Here is an 18,942-nt window from a genome sequence, read left to right on the forward strand (position 1 = left end):
CAAAAGAAAAAAAAAAAAAAAGATAGCTCACGGGATGATCTACTCTCTTTCTCTTGTATTTTTTCCACACTTTTCCCGAAGAAGAATTCGCGAAAGTGCCCGCGTGAATCGATGTGATCAATGTTACGTGGAACTTGGAACTTTCATCAACGAAATGGCACGCTCTCTTCCTCTCTTTCTCGATCGATCATAGCAAAATCTTTTTCTTTTGGCCTTCTTTTTTCTTTATTCCGTTTCATATGGAAGAAAATCAACGGAAATGAAAATGGAAACGAACAGAAAGAAAAAAGAGAGACGATAACCGGTTCTAAGTATTATTTCGATCGCGAGAAATCTTTTCTTTCTTTTTTTCCACACATTGATTTTTATATTATTTGAATTATTAATCGCGATTTATAAGTACGAAACGAAAAGGACATATTATGTATCTTTATCCATTTTGCTACTGCAAAGTTCCCGAAAAGTGAGCCCGACCGACCTCGTGTGCTAACTGCATCGCAGTCGAGACATTTATCGCTCTGCCATTGGCTCTCATTATTCATCTCTTAGCCAGTTAATTCTTTTTTTCTTTCGTGTGTTCATTATGTGAACGATAATCACGGTTGTTGGGGCAGGACGTCAACTGTACGCAGGCACGACTGAATTCAAAAAGCGTTAGAGATCGAACCTTTTTATATTTCGATCGTTATTGACCAGTACTATCATCCAGCTGCTTAATTAAACAAATAATTTAGTTTTCTGGATAAGGAATTTCAAGCAAAATTTGTTATCTCGATCGTTCACTAAAGAATAATCCTTCCGCTTATACGACTTTAGCTATTCTGTCTCTATGTTTCTTGTATCTTCGCTTCGTGCTGGCTTCAGCCTATGTATTGTTTCAAAGACCATTTGAAAGAAAGTTGAAGCACGTGGCAAGTGGTCTTGAGCGGCCAATTAATTTTGAGCGAACAATAGGAAGAATGTAGTGTGTTCTAAAAAAGAAGATCCAAAACTTTAAGACTTTTCATGCTATGTATATGCGTTAAAGTTTTTAAAGTTTCAGCTATGTAATAAATTTTCAGATGAACAAAGCAGAAAAATATAATTTTAATAAAGTTCGATACATCGGTACATTAATTCTAACTTCAGCAAAAGCATAGTAGCGGAAATAAAAACTCTAAAATTTTCTTGATAATTCTAGCGTTAAATGGACACAGATCACAATTTTTTAATTTTATTCGCTTTTCTAATTTGCTTAAATTCTTCTTAATTCCAAATATTCTTCCGGCTTAAATGTGTCAATACACCGAATTTATTTTTGAATTGAATAAAAATGTTGTTTTTCTAATTGAAAGAGATAACAGCTGGATGTAGAAGCACGTACCGAGAGTAAAACACGTTCGAACTCCAATCCAAGTTTCTACGAAGCGAAAGAGATCGCGCCGTAAATTCGAGATCATAGTACGAGCTTCCTCGAGACTTGGTCTGATCACCGAGCGTCCCATTCTACTGAAGGGGACAGACGGCGGCCGCCTCGAGTCGGATAACGACGCGGCTGTGACACGATTATTTAAAATGCAACAATTATAATATTTTACGACATTACATAAAAGAAACAGCAGATGAAAATTAAAATAAAACAGAGAGAACAAAAAACGTCAAAGGTAAAGAAACAAATATTACAAAAAATTGAGAAAACAGGAGATAAAAATTGGAATAAGACGAAACCATGTGTATACGTACTAGTAAACGAAAATGATCAAAGAAAAAAAAAAAAAAAAATTAAAAAAACGAAGAAGATCCAACACATCCGTTACCAACACATTAATTGACGTAATAATTACCGTACACGAACTGTCATGCCATTAAAATCAGATTTATAATAAATATAAGTAATATATATATATACACACATATATATATATATATTACATGTATGTATATTGTATACTTCTCTATAGCCAAACGTTCCGAACCGAACAACATAACAATTAAACGAAAAGAATGTTTGTTGTAAACAGAGAATAATAATAATATATATCTTGGTTACACGTAATGGACGTACGTAACAACGTATATATTTATATATATAAACACAGACGGTATATATATAATATATACATATAGATGTATTATATGTATTACAGACCAGCCATGCTAAGGGCAACACTGAGTAAAGTCCAACTAAACGAGGGTAAATCAAATGTAACAATAATAAGCTGCAAAGAGCCACAACAATGAGAAACAATGCGAGCATTAGAGCTTAGCTGCGCCGCTCACTATGCCAGCCAGCCAGCTCGTGTTCAACGCTTGTCACCCTTTCCTTTCTATCTACCCAATGAATCCAAAAATTATTATATATTCAAATTACTGGAGTACACAAAAAAGATGAATTACCCGAGTACAAGTTAGGAGATAAAAAAAATAAAAAGAAATACATCAAAAATAGTAGTACATTCGATAACGACAGTATACTCTGTAAAAAATATCTGTAAACTACGATACTATAGTTTTTAATCTCTATTCTACTTTTTGTTTTATTTCTTTTTCTTTTTCTTTTCTTAATTTTGTGTTTCCACATTTTTGGATTATTTCACACAATTTTTTCGGGCAACGAGGAGAGTTGGCTGAGCATAGCGAGGGCCAGCTACGCCCATAGGTTTAAGTCGGGACTGACCACTGTTTAAGAAGAAGTGTTGCAGTAGAAGGGAGGCGATAGGCTTGACTAGAGATTAACATAAGTGGGTTCTTGCTGAGGCGAGGAGGCATTGGAGGCAGTGTTGGTGTTTGGAGGGGCAGACGCTGCCCCTACTGTCCCTCCACCGCCTCCAGCCCCGACCCCTGCCCCCGCGCTACTTCCCACACCGTGATGGATTATGCTCGCGTGGATGCCCATCCCCGCTCCATGCTCCACTGGGCTGCCAAAACCAACCACCAGCCATTAAAGGGGCGCTCGTCGCATCGACGTTATCACTTTAATCCCACCTTAATCCCACACCGTATCGTCGTCACCCACACGCATCGGCTCGAGTCCGTCGACACGCGAGAAACCTGTCTGCGCGAGCGGACTCGCGGCTTACTCGCTCGTTTTTCTTTTTCTTTTTCTGTTCTTTTCTCTTCTTTTTTCATTTTTTTCGTTCCTTTAACCCTGTTTTTCCTCGCGATTTACACGCTTTTCCGTTTTACACGCTTGTACGATTAATCATTAAACTACTGGACCGCGAATAACACAATGAATGATCGGACGATTGTTTCCTGTTCGAGGTACCAGAATTTTTGTAACTTTTTCATTTACTTTAGTATTTGTTTATTGGCGAATTTGGTAAATTTAAAGCGATAAATTACTGATAAATTTGTATAAAATTGGATTACTTTGGCGCCTCGAGGAATAATCATCCGTAAAGAATGGAATATTTGTCTGACGCGAAACGAGGCGAACGTGTCAGCGATTCTGGTCTATCTGATCAGAAAATATGTCTCCCAAGTTGGTCCATGCTTATGAAGCTTCCACTAGGCCGCCACTGTGTCGAAGATGCTCTCGACGATGTACTCTATAGGTATGTGTGTTAAAAGTATTTTGTGGTTTGATAGCTACAGTGGAGACGAACAATACCATGATCGAATGGAATGTCCGAGAGCCAAGTGCTGTTTGACAAAACTACAATTTTTATTTCATTTCTATACGTCTGTTATAATATGAAGATCATACAGGGAAAACATGACAAGCCTAATTTGCTTGATTCGATAATTTTTTACCAAGTTTTATACAAAACCAACGATATAATTGATGTTATAGCCAGACTGGATTTTTTTGCATTTATAGAAAATTTAGAGGTGGAAAAATGCGTAGAAAACACATGGTATACAGAATTGTATAAAATATCTAAAGTATAGCATCCGTTACGATATCTGGTAGAGAAAATCTTTCTGTTTCTTTAATTATAAAGATATGAATTTACAGTCTAGATATAACTATCCATGTGTTTAAAATATACGCAAGAATTACAAAGTAAAAATTACATTTACACAAACAGTTACTCTTACAAAACCAGAAAAATATCTGACGTATCATGTTTTCCCTTTTGATGTTTATATAATTTTTGATTGAACACGATTTGATCAGCATGAGGAAAAATTGCAATTGCAATCGTAAAAAACAGTGGTTGGGATTCGTCATCGCCCCTTTAATGAGGTCCATGAGATTCACAAACCCAGCCGGCAGTTGGGGCGTTTGGGCGCACTGTGCGATTACGTACAGTGAGAACGGAAGTTATAGTGGCGCTAAAACGGGTGGCTCGTGATGCCGCAATAAACTACAGTGTGGTATCTAGTAGAGATATTTACAAGCAAAGTAAGTACAAGTGGACGACGTCGATTTTCGAATCGATCCAGCAGCGTGCGAGAAAAAAATTTCTTTCTTTTTCTTGTCTTTTTTCATCTTTATACGCCTTTTCATTCTCTTCGATTCTTCTCTATATTCTATCATCATTATAAATTTCTCTTTCTTTTTGGAAGACACATTTTCTGACGGTCGCTTTTAGTTCGTTCTTCTCTTTTTCTCTTTGCATTCTTTCCTTTTATCTCACCGAAAAAATGACGGACAAGCTAGATTTTCATCGCGAGGACTCGAATACTTATTTTTCATTTGATTCGTACCTCGAGTGATCAGAGTCGCATCACTTTCGTTTTCTTTTTTGGAATTTTATATTCGCGGCGAAACTTGGACTTCTTTTATTCAGATTATTTTCATCTTTTCTTTTTTCAAGTTCCACGATAACATGTGGATGACGGAACGGAGTAGAAGACGATAACAGTAAGAAGTGGTGATAATCGAGAGATACTAGTTTTCGTGCCCGGGTTGCAAGTCTCGAACGGCGAACGTGATGGCCCGCGATTTGTCAACTTGTATTTTACATCTTTTCCCGGCTACTCCGTGCTACCTGCACGAGTATCTTCTATTTTCGAACCTCAACGTCTCATCTAATTTCTCCAGTTATTAATTTATACGAATTAATTTGATGGCTTTTAAAATAAATTTCAATCTACAGAATATACAAGCAAAATGTAATTGGAAATTTCACATAAAATATCATTGGAATTGGAATTTTCATAGAACTTCATATATCAAACATCTTCGGATTAAAAATATTTCAATTTAAAATAGATATTATAAATTCAAACGTACTGAATTCATTTACATATCTAATACAAAAATCATCTCTTCGTTCTTAAATAATTTGATTTTGGGCCGTTGTAAAAATGTCATACAACGGTATCACGAATATTTTAATAATTTTCGAAAACGACTTGAAAGAAGATGTATGGCAAATTTCTAAAAACATTTCACGGAAGATACTCGTGCACGGTAGCCAAGTATTTCGTATCGTTCACCATCATTCACCACATAGAAAGAAAAGTAACTTCCTCTAGTGTTCACACTACTATGAAACCGAGACGTGAGACTTCTAGTTCCTTCTCAACACTTCTCAAGATCGAATACGTATGTACACACGACCGGAACAGCGTGCGCAGCTTGTCGACATGACGTTATATAAATTCTCCTCTCAAGAAGCAACGAGTTCAAAACCCTCTACACGATGCACACGTACCTGCACGGCTTGCACCACTGGCTTTGCTGGTCTAATCCGTACCTGGCGCGACACTTCTTCATGTTGTTACCTAGAAAATGCGAAACGTGCACCGATTAGCTGACTGTACAGCATCTTTGGCTGTGAACAAGGGCTGGGGTGGCGTTTATTCCTTATTTTTCTTTTCTTTCTTGTTTTCTTTTCTTTTCTATGTCACGTATAACATTTACATATATATATATATATACATATATGTATATAAATATATATATATATATATATAAAGAGAGAGAAAGAGAGAGAAAGAGAGAGATGGATCATCGAATTTCTCTCGTTTTATCGAACGGATGACGGTAATTGACAGAACGATCGTCTACAATCGTTTTGCAAATTAATTGTAAGACAATTTTCAAGAGCAAAGAGTTTGCTTGATTGGAAAAAATTGAAAAATTAGCAACGGTCGTTCTCGTAATTCTACGAATATTGTACGTAATATTCTCTTTGCAGAGTGCGAAATGGCTCGTTACCGATGCAACGATGTAAACTTGTTGAGAATACGGAACGAATTCAACGTTTGTCAACTAGTCATGCGTGCAACAGAACGATCGCGACCAATTGAGCTTCTCTCGTTGGAAGTTTCGTGATTTTCTACAGAATCGAGAGAAAGTCGAGGTTACTTAGAATCAGAAGGTGATTTGAAATTGCGAGTTGAAGCTCAAATGGTCCAGAAATTTGACAATATACCAGTGAGACAGGACCTTCCTGGAAGACATTAATATTTTTTGATATTATTGTTGATTTATGTATACTGCGATTCATAAGTCACCAGACACTTGATAGGCTGTTTAATAAATTACTAGAATGAGAGGTGAATTCTGAATGGACTGAGAATCACAGTGATTAGTTGGTTACCATTTTTCGTAACACAGTATTTTGTATTTATCGTTATAAAATGTTGAACGCACTCGTTGAAATTCTGTAGACGTGTCTCGGTATTGGAAATTCTAATGAAATATTTTAATTCATTTGCTGATTACGAAATTAAGCGGACGATGCTTTTGGAATACTTTAAATTCTTCAGATTCTGTCTTGTGTCATTATGATTCTCAGTCTATCAATTATTAGTCGTTTACAATAAAAGATCTACTATGTTTCTAAGATCTTAAGAATAAACAAATCTCCGGTGACTCATATGCGTTAACTCTCGATCTGTACGAGAAATCTTGAATTACTTCAACTTCGAACATTGTAGTCTTCGAAGAAGGACCCTGCGAATCGATAAAAAAAAATTGAAAAAAAATAAAAAAGAGATATTCTGTCAAGCTGAGTAAAAATAGCATGCAGCGTAAAAACGTTAAAAACGGCGTAAAAAACACGATCAAAGATCATATCTACTCAATTAATGTCGTGATCTGTATTAAAACGCAAGCTCTAGACAATAAATATTAAAGATGAATGTAAAAAACGAAGTTTAAGAAAAAAATTAGAAAATATATGAAACAAAAGATAAAGAAAAAACGTTCGAGCGCTTGAACGTCGTGAACGAAACAACTCGTATGTAAGGGTCGAGAATAATTGAGTGATTGCTTAGAGGTGACCATAGAAAGAATCAAAACGAAGAAAAAAAAGGCGGGCAATGGGTCAACGAAGTACAATCTTAATACAAAAAAAAAAAAAGAAAAAGAGATTAAAATTAGAGAAAAAATTAACAGGGGTCGACAGGCAATGTTGAAACGATCAAAGGTGATGGCGAGCGAAAAAAATGAAGAAGGGGTAAAGGTGTGAATCGAAACTAGAAGAAGAAGGAAGAAGAAGAAGAAGAAGAAAAGTGAGAACTGTGGAAGAAAAAGAAGAAGAAAAAAGAGATATACAGGAAAAAGACAAGAGCGCAAGAAAAAGGATAGAGGCGGAAGAAAAAGAAGGAGAAAGAAGTGGAAGAAAAATAAAAAAAAAAAAGAAGAAAGAAAAAAGATAGGTGAACACAGAGAGACTGAGTGAAAATTAAAAACGCTTAGGATTGTCTGATTGCGGAGTATAGGTCCCTGTAAAAATGCAAGATGGCCAGCGTCCCCAAAGTTGTATACGTAATTAATAATTAATAAATGCTGTGTCATGTGCGTGTACGTGTGTACTGAATGCGCTCGTGTCCCATTTACTTTTTCGTTCCCGTTATATACTTGACAGAGCAATATATATAATGGAAATCTGTCGAACACCATGTTGGCACGCACGTGCGCATGCGTACGTGCACGCCCGCTCGCGCGAGTGTTGATCATTCATTACTATATATTCTTTTTTTTTTTTTTCTATTTTTCTCGAACATTATATATTTTCTCTTATTATTCTCTTTCTTTTTGCATCTTTTTTTTTTAATTCTCTTCCATCTATTTTTGTATGTATATATAATTTTTTTTCTCTATATGTTTCGTTCGTTATTTAAGACAAAAAGGAACTAAAAAATATATTACGAAAGACCATATACAATAATAGATATAAGTTACATATACATATATATGTATATATGAAGGTATATATGCGTGTGCATGTATATAATATAGTAATAATTATAATTAATATATAATCGTATATATATATACATATATGTAGAATATGTATTATATATAATATATATATATATATCGACCCAAAACCCCAAGACGGGGGGAAAACATGCAACATAATGTAGTGTAGCAATAAGAATGTATATAATAATTATATAATAGTATAATGTAATAATGAGGGGGTGGGGGGCTGTTGAAAAAGGGGAGGGGGAATATATTTCAATAAATTTCTGTAGCTGTGTTGGTAGTATGTAGTAAGTAGTAAGTAATAGTAGTAATAGTAGTAAGTAGTAGTAGTTGTAGTTGTTGTTGCTGTTCGTGGGGCGGGGGGAGCTTGTAAGAATGTGTGGAGTGAGGCATGTGGGTACCTCCAGGATCACTGTTTGTGTCTTGTTTGCGCTTCCTCTTCTTAGTTCGGTTGGTATTTGCGCGGGAAGACCAGTCAGGGTACAGCTGCATGTGCAACTGTCTCTCCCGTCGCGCCAACTCATAATACTTGGCCTGTTCCTCTCGCCCTAGCGCGTGCCACTACCGAGAGAGAACCAAACACTATTTGTAATTGTGCATGAACCGTGGGCTAAACAATTATTTTTAATCAAGAAGAAAAAAAAAGAGATTCACTAATGCTACTACCGCCACCCTAATTTGCATCTTTCGTTTGTATTTTTTTTCCTTTTTTGTTTAAACTGTTCGCTTATATGTCTTTTGCATCTTTTCTTTTAGTTAAATAATAAAAAATCTCGTTTATCTCGTTCGTATGCGCTTTGTATATAGTATATTACGTATGCTCGTTCGACGCATCGTCGCCATTATTTTGCTCGAGCATAGATTCAGTAACACTGGGGTCCCTACTTTCCGTTTAAAGTGCTAGAAGAACAGCCTAGATTCTCCCCTCCCCCTCGCTTGTATCGCTACTCATCGTATCGTTACTTTTAGCGTGAAGAACTTTGACGATACAGGGTGTCTGATAGAGAGAATACGGTGGATTTGTTCGCGAGTATACGCGGGTCCAGCGAAACTGAGGATTCTTGGCTGGTCTATACACTGAGAATGTGCCACTATATACATAATCACACGTTACACTACACGAGTATAACTACTCAAAGCAATAAACACACGAAACAATTCTTATCTTAAAAAGAAATTGTAATTTCCTTCCCGCTTTCAAAACGAAACCATTTCTTTAGAACTAGACATTTCAAGCTCACTTCTTTCCCTTTTTCCAGTGTATTCGTATCCTCCACTCAACGTCCTTCAGAGGAGTCGATAGAAAGGATATTACGATCACAAAACGTGTTCACTTACCGTTCACGATCGTAGAAAAAAAATAAAAAATTTCAAATCGTTCGAAAGAATGGTAGAGAGATAAATAGTTGAAAGAACGTCGAGGATCGGCATAGAGTTCTCGCTGGACCAAAAATTCACTCTTATCGCGATACGTCTCGATGGGCCAAGAAGGAAAACACTGCGGTCCCGTTCGAAATGATCGTGAAGAGAAAATCGATCGGGAATCGGATTCCTCCCCGAGGCTCTACCAGACATCCCATACCTAAGGCTCCTCGCATCATCATCGTACGTCATCGCTCTCGTTCGAATTAATCACAGTCGATCTATGTTCGTTCGTTCAACGTACATTTCTTCCATCTATATTTTTTTCCATTTTTTTTCTCACATTCTTTTTTTCTTTTGTCTCTCCGTGAACGGATACCGCTTTAGGGAGTTTGGCCAGATACACAAAAAAAAAGAATCTGCGTTAATGATCGGTCGCATGCCGCGAGACTCCGTTCTTTCCCTGTTTGCTGCGCCGCCGCGCATACAATTGATTCGGCCGCATATGAATCCGCCAAGAAAAATTCCGCCCCCCAACAGACAATCCAATGTGAACCCAATAATATGCAATATATAATCGAGTCGAAAAAAAAGAACGGATAACACGTGTACGTAGGCGCGTGCACGCGGATTCCGGTGCACGGATCCACGCGAGCGCGTGCACGCGTGTACGTGGCGCCGTGTGTTTGTTCGACAGGGCTCCGCTCGGTATTCCATTTGAACACAATGAGAAAAACAAAAAAGTCCGCACGAGTCGAAGAGTGAAAAATGTTAAGACGGAATATAAAAAATAAAAATGAATGAACGAAAAATCGGAAAATTGAAAAAAAAGTAAAAAAAAAAAATATATATGTATATAACAAAGAGAACAAACAAGAGGAACATAAACGAAACAAATACAAAAAAAAAATGGACACTTAAAGAACAAGAACGATAGACCGGAAAAAAATTCGAAAAATAATGTAGAATATATGTTCGTTAGAATAAAAAAATATTAAAAAAAAAAAAAAGAAGATAATAACCAGAATGAAACTTTGCACAAGAGACTTTGATCGTTTCAATATCAACCAGTAATAGATAATCTATATGAATTATTATTATTATTATATCATTATTATTATTATTATTATTATTATATTATGATTATTATTATTATTATAATGAATTATTAAGGGCCTGCTGTTCTAGCACTGGAAAGTGGTACCTCCGGTGGGATCTGCGGACCGTTCTTTCTTCCTCTTCTTCTTCTTGCTGCCGTATCCGTAGTTATCCCTGGCACTCCAGCCGGGGTATCGTTGCTGATGGAGATGGCGCTCCTGCCTGGCCGCCTCATAATACCGCGCCTGCTCCTCCCGGCTTAGCGAGTGCCACTGCGTGTCATACCCCCAAAATTCAGATTCACAGATTCACAGTCTCACAGTATCTATCCGTGCACCGTGTGTCCCTTTTATTTTTTTTTTTTTTTTTTTCATTATTCACGTCCCTTTTTTCCACGTGTATATTTTTTTACGATAAGTTTTTTTTTAAAGGAAATTTATTATCGTATTACTGTATTTTTCTTTTGTTATTATTACTCTTTAGCGACTCGTTTTTACCCTCACAGAGTGGATACACACACCAAGAGAGAAGTGTACATATTTACTTTTTTCTTTATTCGTTATGGTGCCGACCCAATTTCGTTTGGAACCCATCCCCTAAGAAACTACCCCCTCTTTACATCGACGAGACACTTCCTTAGATCCCACCTACGATGCTCTTTTTCTCTATTCTATATTCTAATCTAGCTATCTAGTCGTACTGAGATTACTAGCAGATACGGTTAGTGCTTTGATACTTTTTTTTTTTTATCAATCTCGCGGATCCAACGAAAGAGTTAACAAAACGCATGCAACTTCTTATTTTCTTTCCTTTTTTTTGTTTGTGCTTTTCGATCGTCCTTCGAGACACCTTCTGTGGTTTCGGGTGCTCTGTGGATTCTGATCGTCTCGTGCTCCATCGAGTCAAGATTTTACTTCCAGATCAATATTACCGATTTCGTTGCTCCAATTTACACGTAAACTTCAATCCTTTCTTGATAATAGTCAACGTGACCTTTTTCACTTTTATGGCACTTAGTTTCTACTGAATTCTCACAAAAGCTTTGTGACATTTGTTCTCTATTAAATCCTTTTGATCTATAATCCACGGATAACAATCGTTTGGAAGAAACATGGAAGAAAATCTTGACTTTGATGCGCTTCTGCTTTACATCAGGGCTCGTTCGAATACATTTCTGAATGTTCTCCATTGCTACTAACGATACAGGAAGGTGTTTCAGCAACTAACTATTCTGAAAGTTTTCTTACATATAGATCGTTTTTTCGTAGTCTTGAAATGAAAAAAAGAAGAAGGAAACTTATTTGTGAAACATTTCATCATAGTTAACAGCAATTTAAATAGAACTTACACAAAATGTAACGTAATTCGTGGTATAACCGAGTTTCTGTAATGTAAAATAAATCAAAATGATCGAATAGCTTTTTGTCACGCTGTCAATTGGAAGTACATGCTCATGGATGATACTTTGACTAACTTGAGTAATTAATGATACTCTTTTGTGTTAAATATTTCCTCTGACAGATTAAATATTTTTACACCCTCGACATTTATTACACAGCCAATATAATCCACAAAGTAATCCACAAATAATGCATCGTTTGAAATCTTTATACGAAAGAGTCAATTATCAGTTTCGACTGATTACGTTTTAATATTTAAAAAGCTAAATGGGCAGAATATCGCAAAGTGGTCTATGAACAAATTACTGCTAATAGAATTCCAATTACAATTATCGCATTATTATTACTATATTTAATAGCTTTAGTAACTGTATCATTTAGCGCTTATCATTTTCCACTGTCAGTTTTCTACAAGACAAAGCTTCGCACTTCGAAAAGCTATTTTTGCATTTCAATTAATTTTACCCTCGTGTCACGAATCATGGTCCATCCTATACAGGAACAACCGTGATTCTAACTAGAACTGAAAGAAAAGGAATATCAAACAGACATAAATTTCATAAAAATTTCTTAGTGAACTCGAAAATCGTACAAACCCTGATGCAACAGTTTCTTCAATACTATACAAACACTTATCAACGAAAGTATAGTTCCATACTACTCACTCGTCTTCCCAATATTTGGTTGATCGCGGCGCTCTCTTTTAAGGTACACTCCGCCACGACCTTCGCCCTCATCTCCTTCATGTACAGCATGAACGCGTTCAAAGGCTTTTTTATATGGGGTTTCTTTTTATCTGTCAAACATCATCGACGGGTATGAGAGGTGGCCTCTACAGTGTGAAAATCAACGGTAAACTGATCACAGAAGCCCAGATCCGTTAAACGAGCCCTTACCTTGATTGTTCTGTTGCCCTGTGTCCTGTGCTTTCGTGTTATCCGCCGGTAACGACGTGGAATTCTTCTGTTCTACCGTAGACCTATCAACAGAATACCAAAAAATTACGTTACTATCGATTTGTATCGACACGATTCCTGAAGAAACTAAATTTCTTATTTATCTTTTTTTCATTTAACGCTTCGACAGCGAGATTTACAAAGTGATTGCTCATAACGAAGATTTCTTGTATCGTTGATACATTAGATACTCGCATTTTTAATTTTTTACGGGAAATAGCGATCATTGCGTTACGTTTATAGTACTATAGATATACAGATCTATTAGAATTTATAAATTAAAATTTCAGATTCGTAAACTTATTCAAATTTATACAATTTCTTTTCTTTTATTTTCTGAACCGTTCATCTTGAATTTTTATCTATCTTATTACGCTAACGGGGGGTTGAACGAGGAAAATGTTAGAAAATTCCATCGTTCCAAGATCATTATCATCGTTCAAAATCCCCTTCCATCCAGTAAACAAACTAAATTCCTCGTTTCTCTCTGCCCCATTTGGATATCAATCTACAAGCAATTTGTATTTCATCAAACATCCCCATCGTTACCGTTTGAAGTAAGGCTGCTTCGAGTCGCGGTTCAGGGGTTGTTGGTCGGGTTTCGTGCAGGATAGGGGAAAGGTCGGCGTGGAGTTCTGGGAATTGCACAGTTGCTCCGTGAGATTCGTCGTAGGCCCATCAAAATACGGCTGGGCGGGCAAGGTCAACGGGTTCCTGGGGAAGTTCTGCGGCAGTGGCCAGTTCATCTGTTGCCACATACGATGTCTGGCCTCGACCATTGCCAGCAGCTGCATGAAGTTGTGCTGGGCACCGTATGGAGGCGGTGTCACGCTCCTTGGCAGGCTCATGTTTGACATCTGCATCAGGCTGCTCATGTAGAGTGCCGTAAGGATTTTGTGATCGGCCGTGGGTAAGCCCGCCTCGCCAGCCTTCATTGCGTCCTGGAGTATCGTCATGTTTTCCTCGATCGTTTTGCTTGGATCAGGATTGTTACACTTCTCCTCGTCGATCCTGTTGATCGATGCCTCGCTGCTACCTTCCTCGATCGTCACGTTGGTCGCTGGCCCGCTCTCAGTGTTGTCGTCCTTCTTTATCACCAGGTTTAATGGCTCCAGACACTCGGGCTCCATCGCACTCGTGGGTCCCAGTTTATACCCACCGGCACGCTCGAAACTGATCCATCGAACCGCGATACACCGCGTGTGACAACCTCTACTCTGTTTTATTCTCCTTTTTCTATTTTCTCCCGTTTTACGTTCTAGTCTTTCGTTTTTCGTGTTATTCTATTCTAATCTATTTAGTCGCGTGCCAAGTATCCCGTACACGTGAACGTTCATCACGCAGTGATCGACACTGCGGTTCGAGCAACGTCTCATCATCCTTCCGCTGGCCGATTCGTCAGTGTTGCAAGCATCGTCGTAGGAGCACGTTGCCTCGCGTATCCTAACAGGATCGAAAAATTCGAGAACATCGGTATTCACGCAGCCCCTCGTTGCTTTACACTCCACCACGCTCCTAGTCTTCGCGTCTTCGTGTTCTATCATCGTATCGTACGTCGGCGAATAATCTCGACGGAACAGTCCTTGTTGTAAACAGCACACATACACGCACAACATTTACCCCCAAAACGTCTACACCGACATGAACGGCGCCTGGTTCGAGACGACGACATCGGTAGTGACCGCGTCAACCCGGAAGCAGTCGAACAAGCACTGTTCACGCCACGTCTTATTCATCGTCGTCTGCGCGTCGCGTATCGTCCATCTGAATCGCTCCATATCGTCGTGCGGATGGCATTCAAACATTCATGAGCGTCGAATCGCAGGGTAAAATGTCTCCAGGGGCGGCATCTCGTGCACGGGCCCTTCGCCGTCGGTATATATCCTCGTCTCTCTTGCTCTTTGGTTCTCTCGGTTCTCACTAGCTCCGAAAAAGAAGAGGCAGAGAAGAGAACGAGACCTCCTCTCGACGATTCTTTTCGTTTCTCTCTGTCCAAAAAGATCTTAATCCCTGGACACGATATTTTCCTTCCTTTGGCTTGCCTCCTCCTTTCGGACACACGCGCGCGGTTATATCGTCTCTCCCTTTTACTGGCACGATTTTATATTCCACACGGAACGAGCACACGGCAGTGTTACAAAAATATGATAGAGGAAAAATAAGAAAAGAATCTGTCTCGTCTTTCTGTATGTTTGGTATGCTGTTGGTTGGTACTACCGTCTGTTTCCGCGTCGTGCCTCTTTTCCACCACCCTGTGTTATCCCGCATCCAGCGAAAATGCGTCGTTCCTGGCGTCGGTGGAATCACCGAGCGGTGTTACGACGATTGATTATCCGCGAGTGCGGAAGGGGCGGCGGGGTGGAGGGCTGCACCGTGGGGCCATCATCGCGATTCATGGCTCCGCAGCAACGACACCCTACCATCCGCCGATGTATAATTCGCGCGTGGGGGGTGAAGATTGCATTCTCTCCGCTTTCCCTGCGTGATGCCTTTTTTTGGCGGGCTGCGTGGCGCTACCATCGGCACCCTCACACCCCCGCCGCGACTCTCTCTGCCTGGGACCACCACCACCACCACCACGACCACCACCACCACCACACGGAACGATATATGCCACCTGCACAGGGACAGAGGGTAGTTTCTCTTTAGTCTCCACGGATCAGCTGCTTTTATTATATATCTTCGTTATCGATCTGTCTCTTTCTTTCGTTATATATGTATATATATATATATTCCCTTTTTTATTCGAAAAGAAAATGCAAGCGCCAAGAGGAAACCTTCGACATCTGCTCTTGCGATCCTGACACGTGAGTCTGATCGATCCGTGACCTCGTCTCACTCCCGCGTAGGTATTCCAACGTGAAGCATCCAGTTTAAACGGAGCCCGAGAGCACGTGTATTACAGTGTATTTCTTTCGCAGGTTTCTTCCTTTCAGATCACGATCATCTACAGACGTTAGAAATTTAGTGCTATCGAATGAACGGTTGATTTTCAATCACGTGACACGTGGCTGGATCGAAGGTCAAAATGGAAGACAAGAGAGCACGCGAGGTTCACGAGGTAGCTCGTAAAAGTCCGTCGCGGCGTCCCGACGCTTCGGCGGCACGCGACGCTCCCCTCTTCAAGAACGGCCCTCGTCGTCCAGCAGCAGCTGCCAGCTGATCACACGGCGTGTCTCGTGTACGGCCTTGTACACGCGTGCCTCGAATGTAGGAAGCGCGACCATGCGGCTTTGTATACGATGCTCGGGCCAGGCGATCGGCCGGGTACTAATGCAAATTAGAAATCTGTTTAAGAGGGTAATGATCAATACATAACCGGCGGCGGCGGCGGCGGCGGCGGCGGTGCTGGCGGCGCCAGCAGGCGCAGACGCTGTGCGAAGAGAGTCATTCAATAAGTGTTATACGTCGCTCGACGGTGAAGGGGGAACGACTGTACGAGGGGTTGAACACCCCGTGACGTGCTACCCCCTATGGTCGTCAGTGAAACTATCCGTCAACCCGTGATACACTGCCAGTCGACGCTTCTTTATCAACGGACGGGCCGAACTAAGCGTTTTCCTTTATCGATGGCAGGATATCAAATCGTACCTGATGAAGAGTAACCATATGTATATATCCACGTTTTTCACTTCATGTCCAGATAGACATCTATCTGACGTAAATCAGCGAAGTGTCTTCCTTTATCGATAGAAGGATATAGAGTAATATCCGATTGAAAGAAACACCATCGATTATATTCACGTTAGTAAGTTTTCGTGCAGGTTGATTTATCCGCTGCGTAAGGGTGAAAGTGTCTCTCTTTATCGATAAAAGGGTATAATATGGTTGCTGATAAAAAAGGGAAACATTATATATTTACGTTTATACGTTTATGTTCGAATATAGTGTTTCTCTTCATCTATTTACGAAGCGTCTTCTGTATTGATAAAAGGATATGAAATAGTAGCTGATGAAAGGGAATCATCGTGTATTTATGTTTCTTCATTGATGTTCGTTTGTGGCGTACCTTTTGTTTTTATCTACCGATAAAACGTTTTACTTCGTCAATGAAAGGAGATTAAATAGTTAGCAACCGATGAAGAGGAACCACATCACATATTTACGTTTGAACGTTGATTCGATTATCGATTAAGCGATTTCCTCTACCAATATTTTACGTCTGTTTTACGTTCACGTTCATTTTCGCTATCTATCAGCATCGAAGGACAATGAAAGATCGTTGTAGGTAAATGTTTCGTTCGAGGATTCGTTTTATCATCGTACACAGAGGATATCGTCCAGAGATATTGGTTTTTGGTTCAGTAGAACGAAAAAGAGAGATAGTCCCCTGGTTTAGTTTCACCCTTCTGGCGTATCCATCGTGCATCCAGTAAATTATCGACTGGCCTCGGTAATGCTTCCCCCGACTGCGATATTTACCAGCGAATGCGATCAAAGCATCAGGCTTGTAGAAAGCCGTGTTATACCTTTGACAAGCTGCTCTTTGCAATATATCGTTGTATCTACGCTTCTTCTCGTTTTTTCCCTCGAAACTTTCTCTCGTAAATTTCATACCAACTCCTATCCTTCCGATCAACCGAATGGTTACACCACTCGAATTACGATACTTGATACGTTATAAGTATACTCTGATTTGTTTTCAATTATTGAAATTATTAGGATGGAAAATTACACGGATTACGAAAAAAGTATAGAAAACGTGCAAAGTACAGTGCTTTCTATGATACTTGGTAGGTAAAACAATTTTCTACCGAGGTTTTATTTTTTGCTTTTTCCTTTCTTTCTTTCATTATACTCTCAAAAATATGAAATTGCATAAATATTCGCAGCTTAATTGTCAATATCGATTAGAATTACTCCAAGGTTTAATCCGATGGAATATCTTTCCGATCAGTAGACGGTAAGGGCGAACTGTTTGACTGTGTCAATTGTAGCGAAGAATCGATATCTATGTTCTTCTATACGTCATGAATGGGGAAAAGGAATAGGAAAAAGGTTATTGAAGGAGATAATATCGTTTGATTCGGTGGAATGGACGTAGGTGTCGCTGAAATATCGATGGGAACGAACCTGTGATTGTGATCCAGGGTGGAATGATCCGTTTTCGGCGCCGAGGATACCAGTGCGTGGGACGCCAACGCGTGTGCGTGCGGACTAAGTCCAGGGTGCGGGGGCATCAGACCCGTCGGCGAAAACCGGTAGAGATCACTGAAAAAAGTTGCAGAAAATTTCGTAATTTTTGCGACGCTATAGAATTATCGAATGATTATTACGATGTCGCATTAATAATTAGACTACGAATGCTTATGCGAATTTACACTCCCATGAGCACAACTAACTTAACTTTTCTTCCCTTAACGAAACTTAAATTTTCGAATACTTTATACGTTCTTTGGATATTTTGTACAATTTTCTGTATGTATATTCTCGATATTTTTTCTTTTTTTTTCTTTCGTAAGGAAATAATAGATGCACGACATTTTTTGTTTCATATTATTTTATTGAATCATGTATGATCCAATAGAATCATAAAACGGAAGAAACTTTTGGGACAACCTAATGTCGTGAATCTATTATTTCCTTGTAAAACGAAAGAAACTTTTGAACCTTGAAACTTTCGATCCATTTTGTTCTATTGGAACATACATAATTCAATAAAATAATATGAAACAAAAAATATTCTGCATCCATTACTTCCTTACAAAACAAAAGAAACTTTCGGAACAGCCTAATATCTTTAAAGCTTTACATGAATGCGTGAACATTCGTAGTCTAGTACCAATGATTTTATAAATGACGTTCGGTCGATGATTTTAATGTTTTTCACCTCTTGAGGGATATTAAATAATTTTTGCTTAATTCTAGAGTTATTACAGAAGTTGTTATAAAAACAATCAAGTGATTTCTAGTCCTAATAGATTCATCCCTGATGAGGTTAAAAATGTAAGAAAATTACGAGTGTTATTGTTAATTGAACGTGTCAACACCGCTTAAGGAATAATAATAATTTAACAATATAAGATTCTTC

General features: G+C 38.8%; 1 protein-coding gene across 4 annotated transcripts in view; it reads right to left on the reverse strand.

Moving 5' to 3' along the window:
- Positions 1-18,942, reverse strand: part of LOC132909728 (uncharacterized) — a 43,712-nt gene that overhangs the window by 7,277 nt on the left and 17,493 nt on the right. Inside the window, exons 5-10 of one of the 4 annotated variants that reach the window (XM_060964714.1) lie at positions 17,985-18,122; positions 12,852-12,934; positions 12,621-12,751; positions 10,662-10,827; positions 5,589-5,658; positions 2,657-2,897 (exon numbers count right to left, since the gene is read on the reverse strand). In XM_060964714.1, coding sequence (XP_060820697.1) covers positions 2,705-2,897; positions 5,589-5,658; positions 10,662-10,827; positions 12,621-12,751; positions 12,852-12,934; positions 17,985-18,122 — 781 coding nt within the window. In that variant the 3' untranslated portion in view covers positions 2,657-2,704. Of the gene's footprint in view, positions 1-2,656; positions 2,898-5,588; positions 5,659-8,496; positions 8,657-10,661; positions 10,828-12,620; positions 12,752-12,851; positions 12,935-17,984; positions 18,123-18,942 lie in introns of all 4 variants that reach the window. The other 3 variants (XM_060964715.1, XM_060964712.1, XM_060964713.1) reach the window with 3 other exon arrangements.

Source organism: Bombus pascuorum, chromosome 8, assembly GCF_905332965.1.
Source record: "Bombus pascuorum chromosome 8, iyBomPasc1.1, whole genome shotgun sequence".
Classification (NCBI taxonomy): Eukaryota; Metazoa; Arthropoda; class Insecta; order Hymenoptera; family Apidae; genus Bombus; species Bombus pascuorum.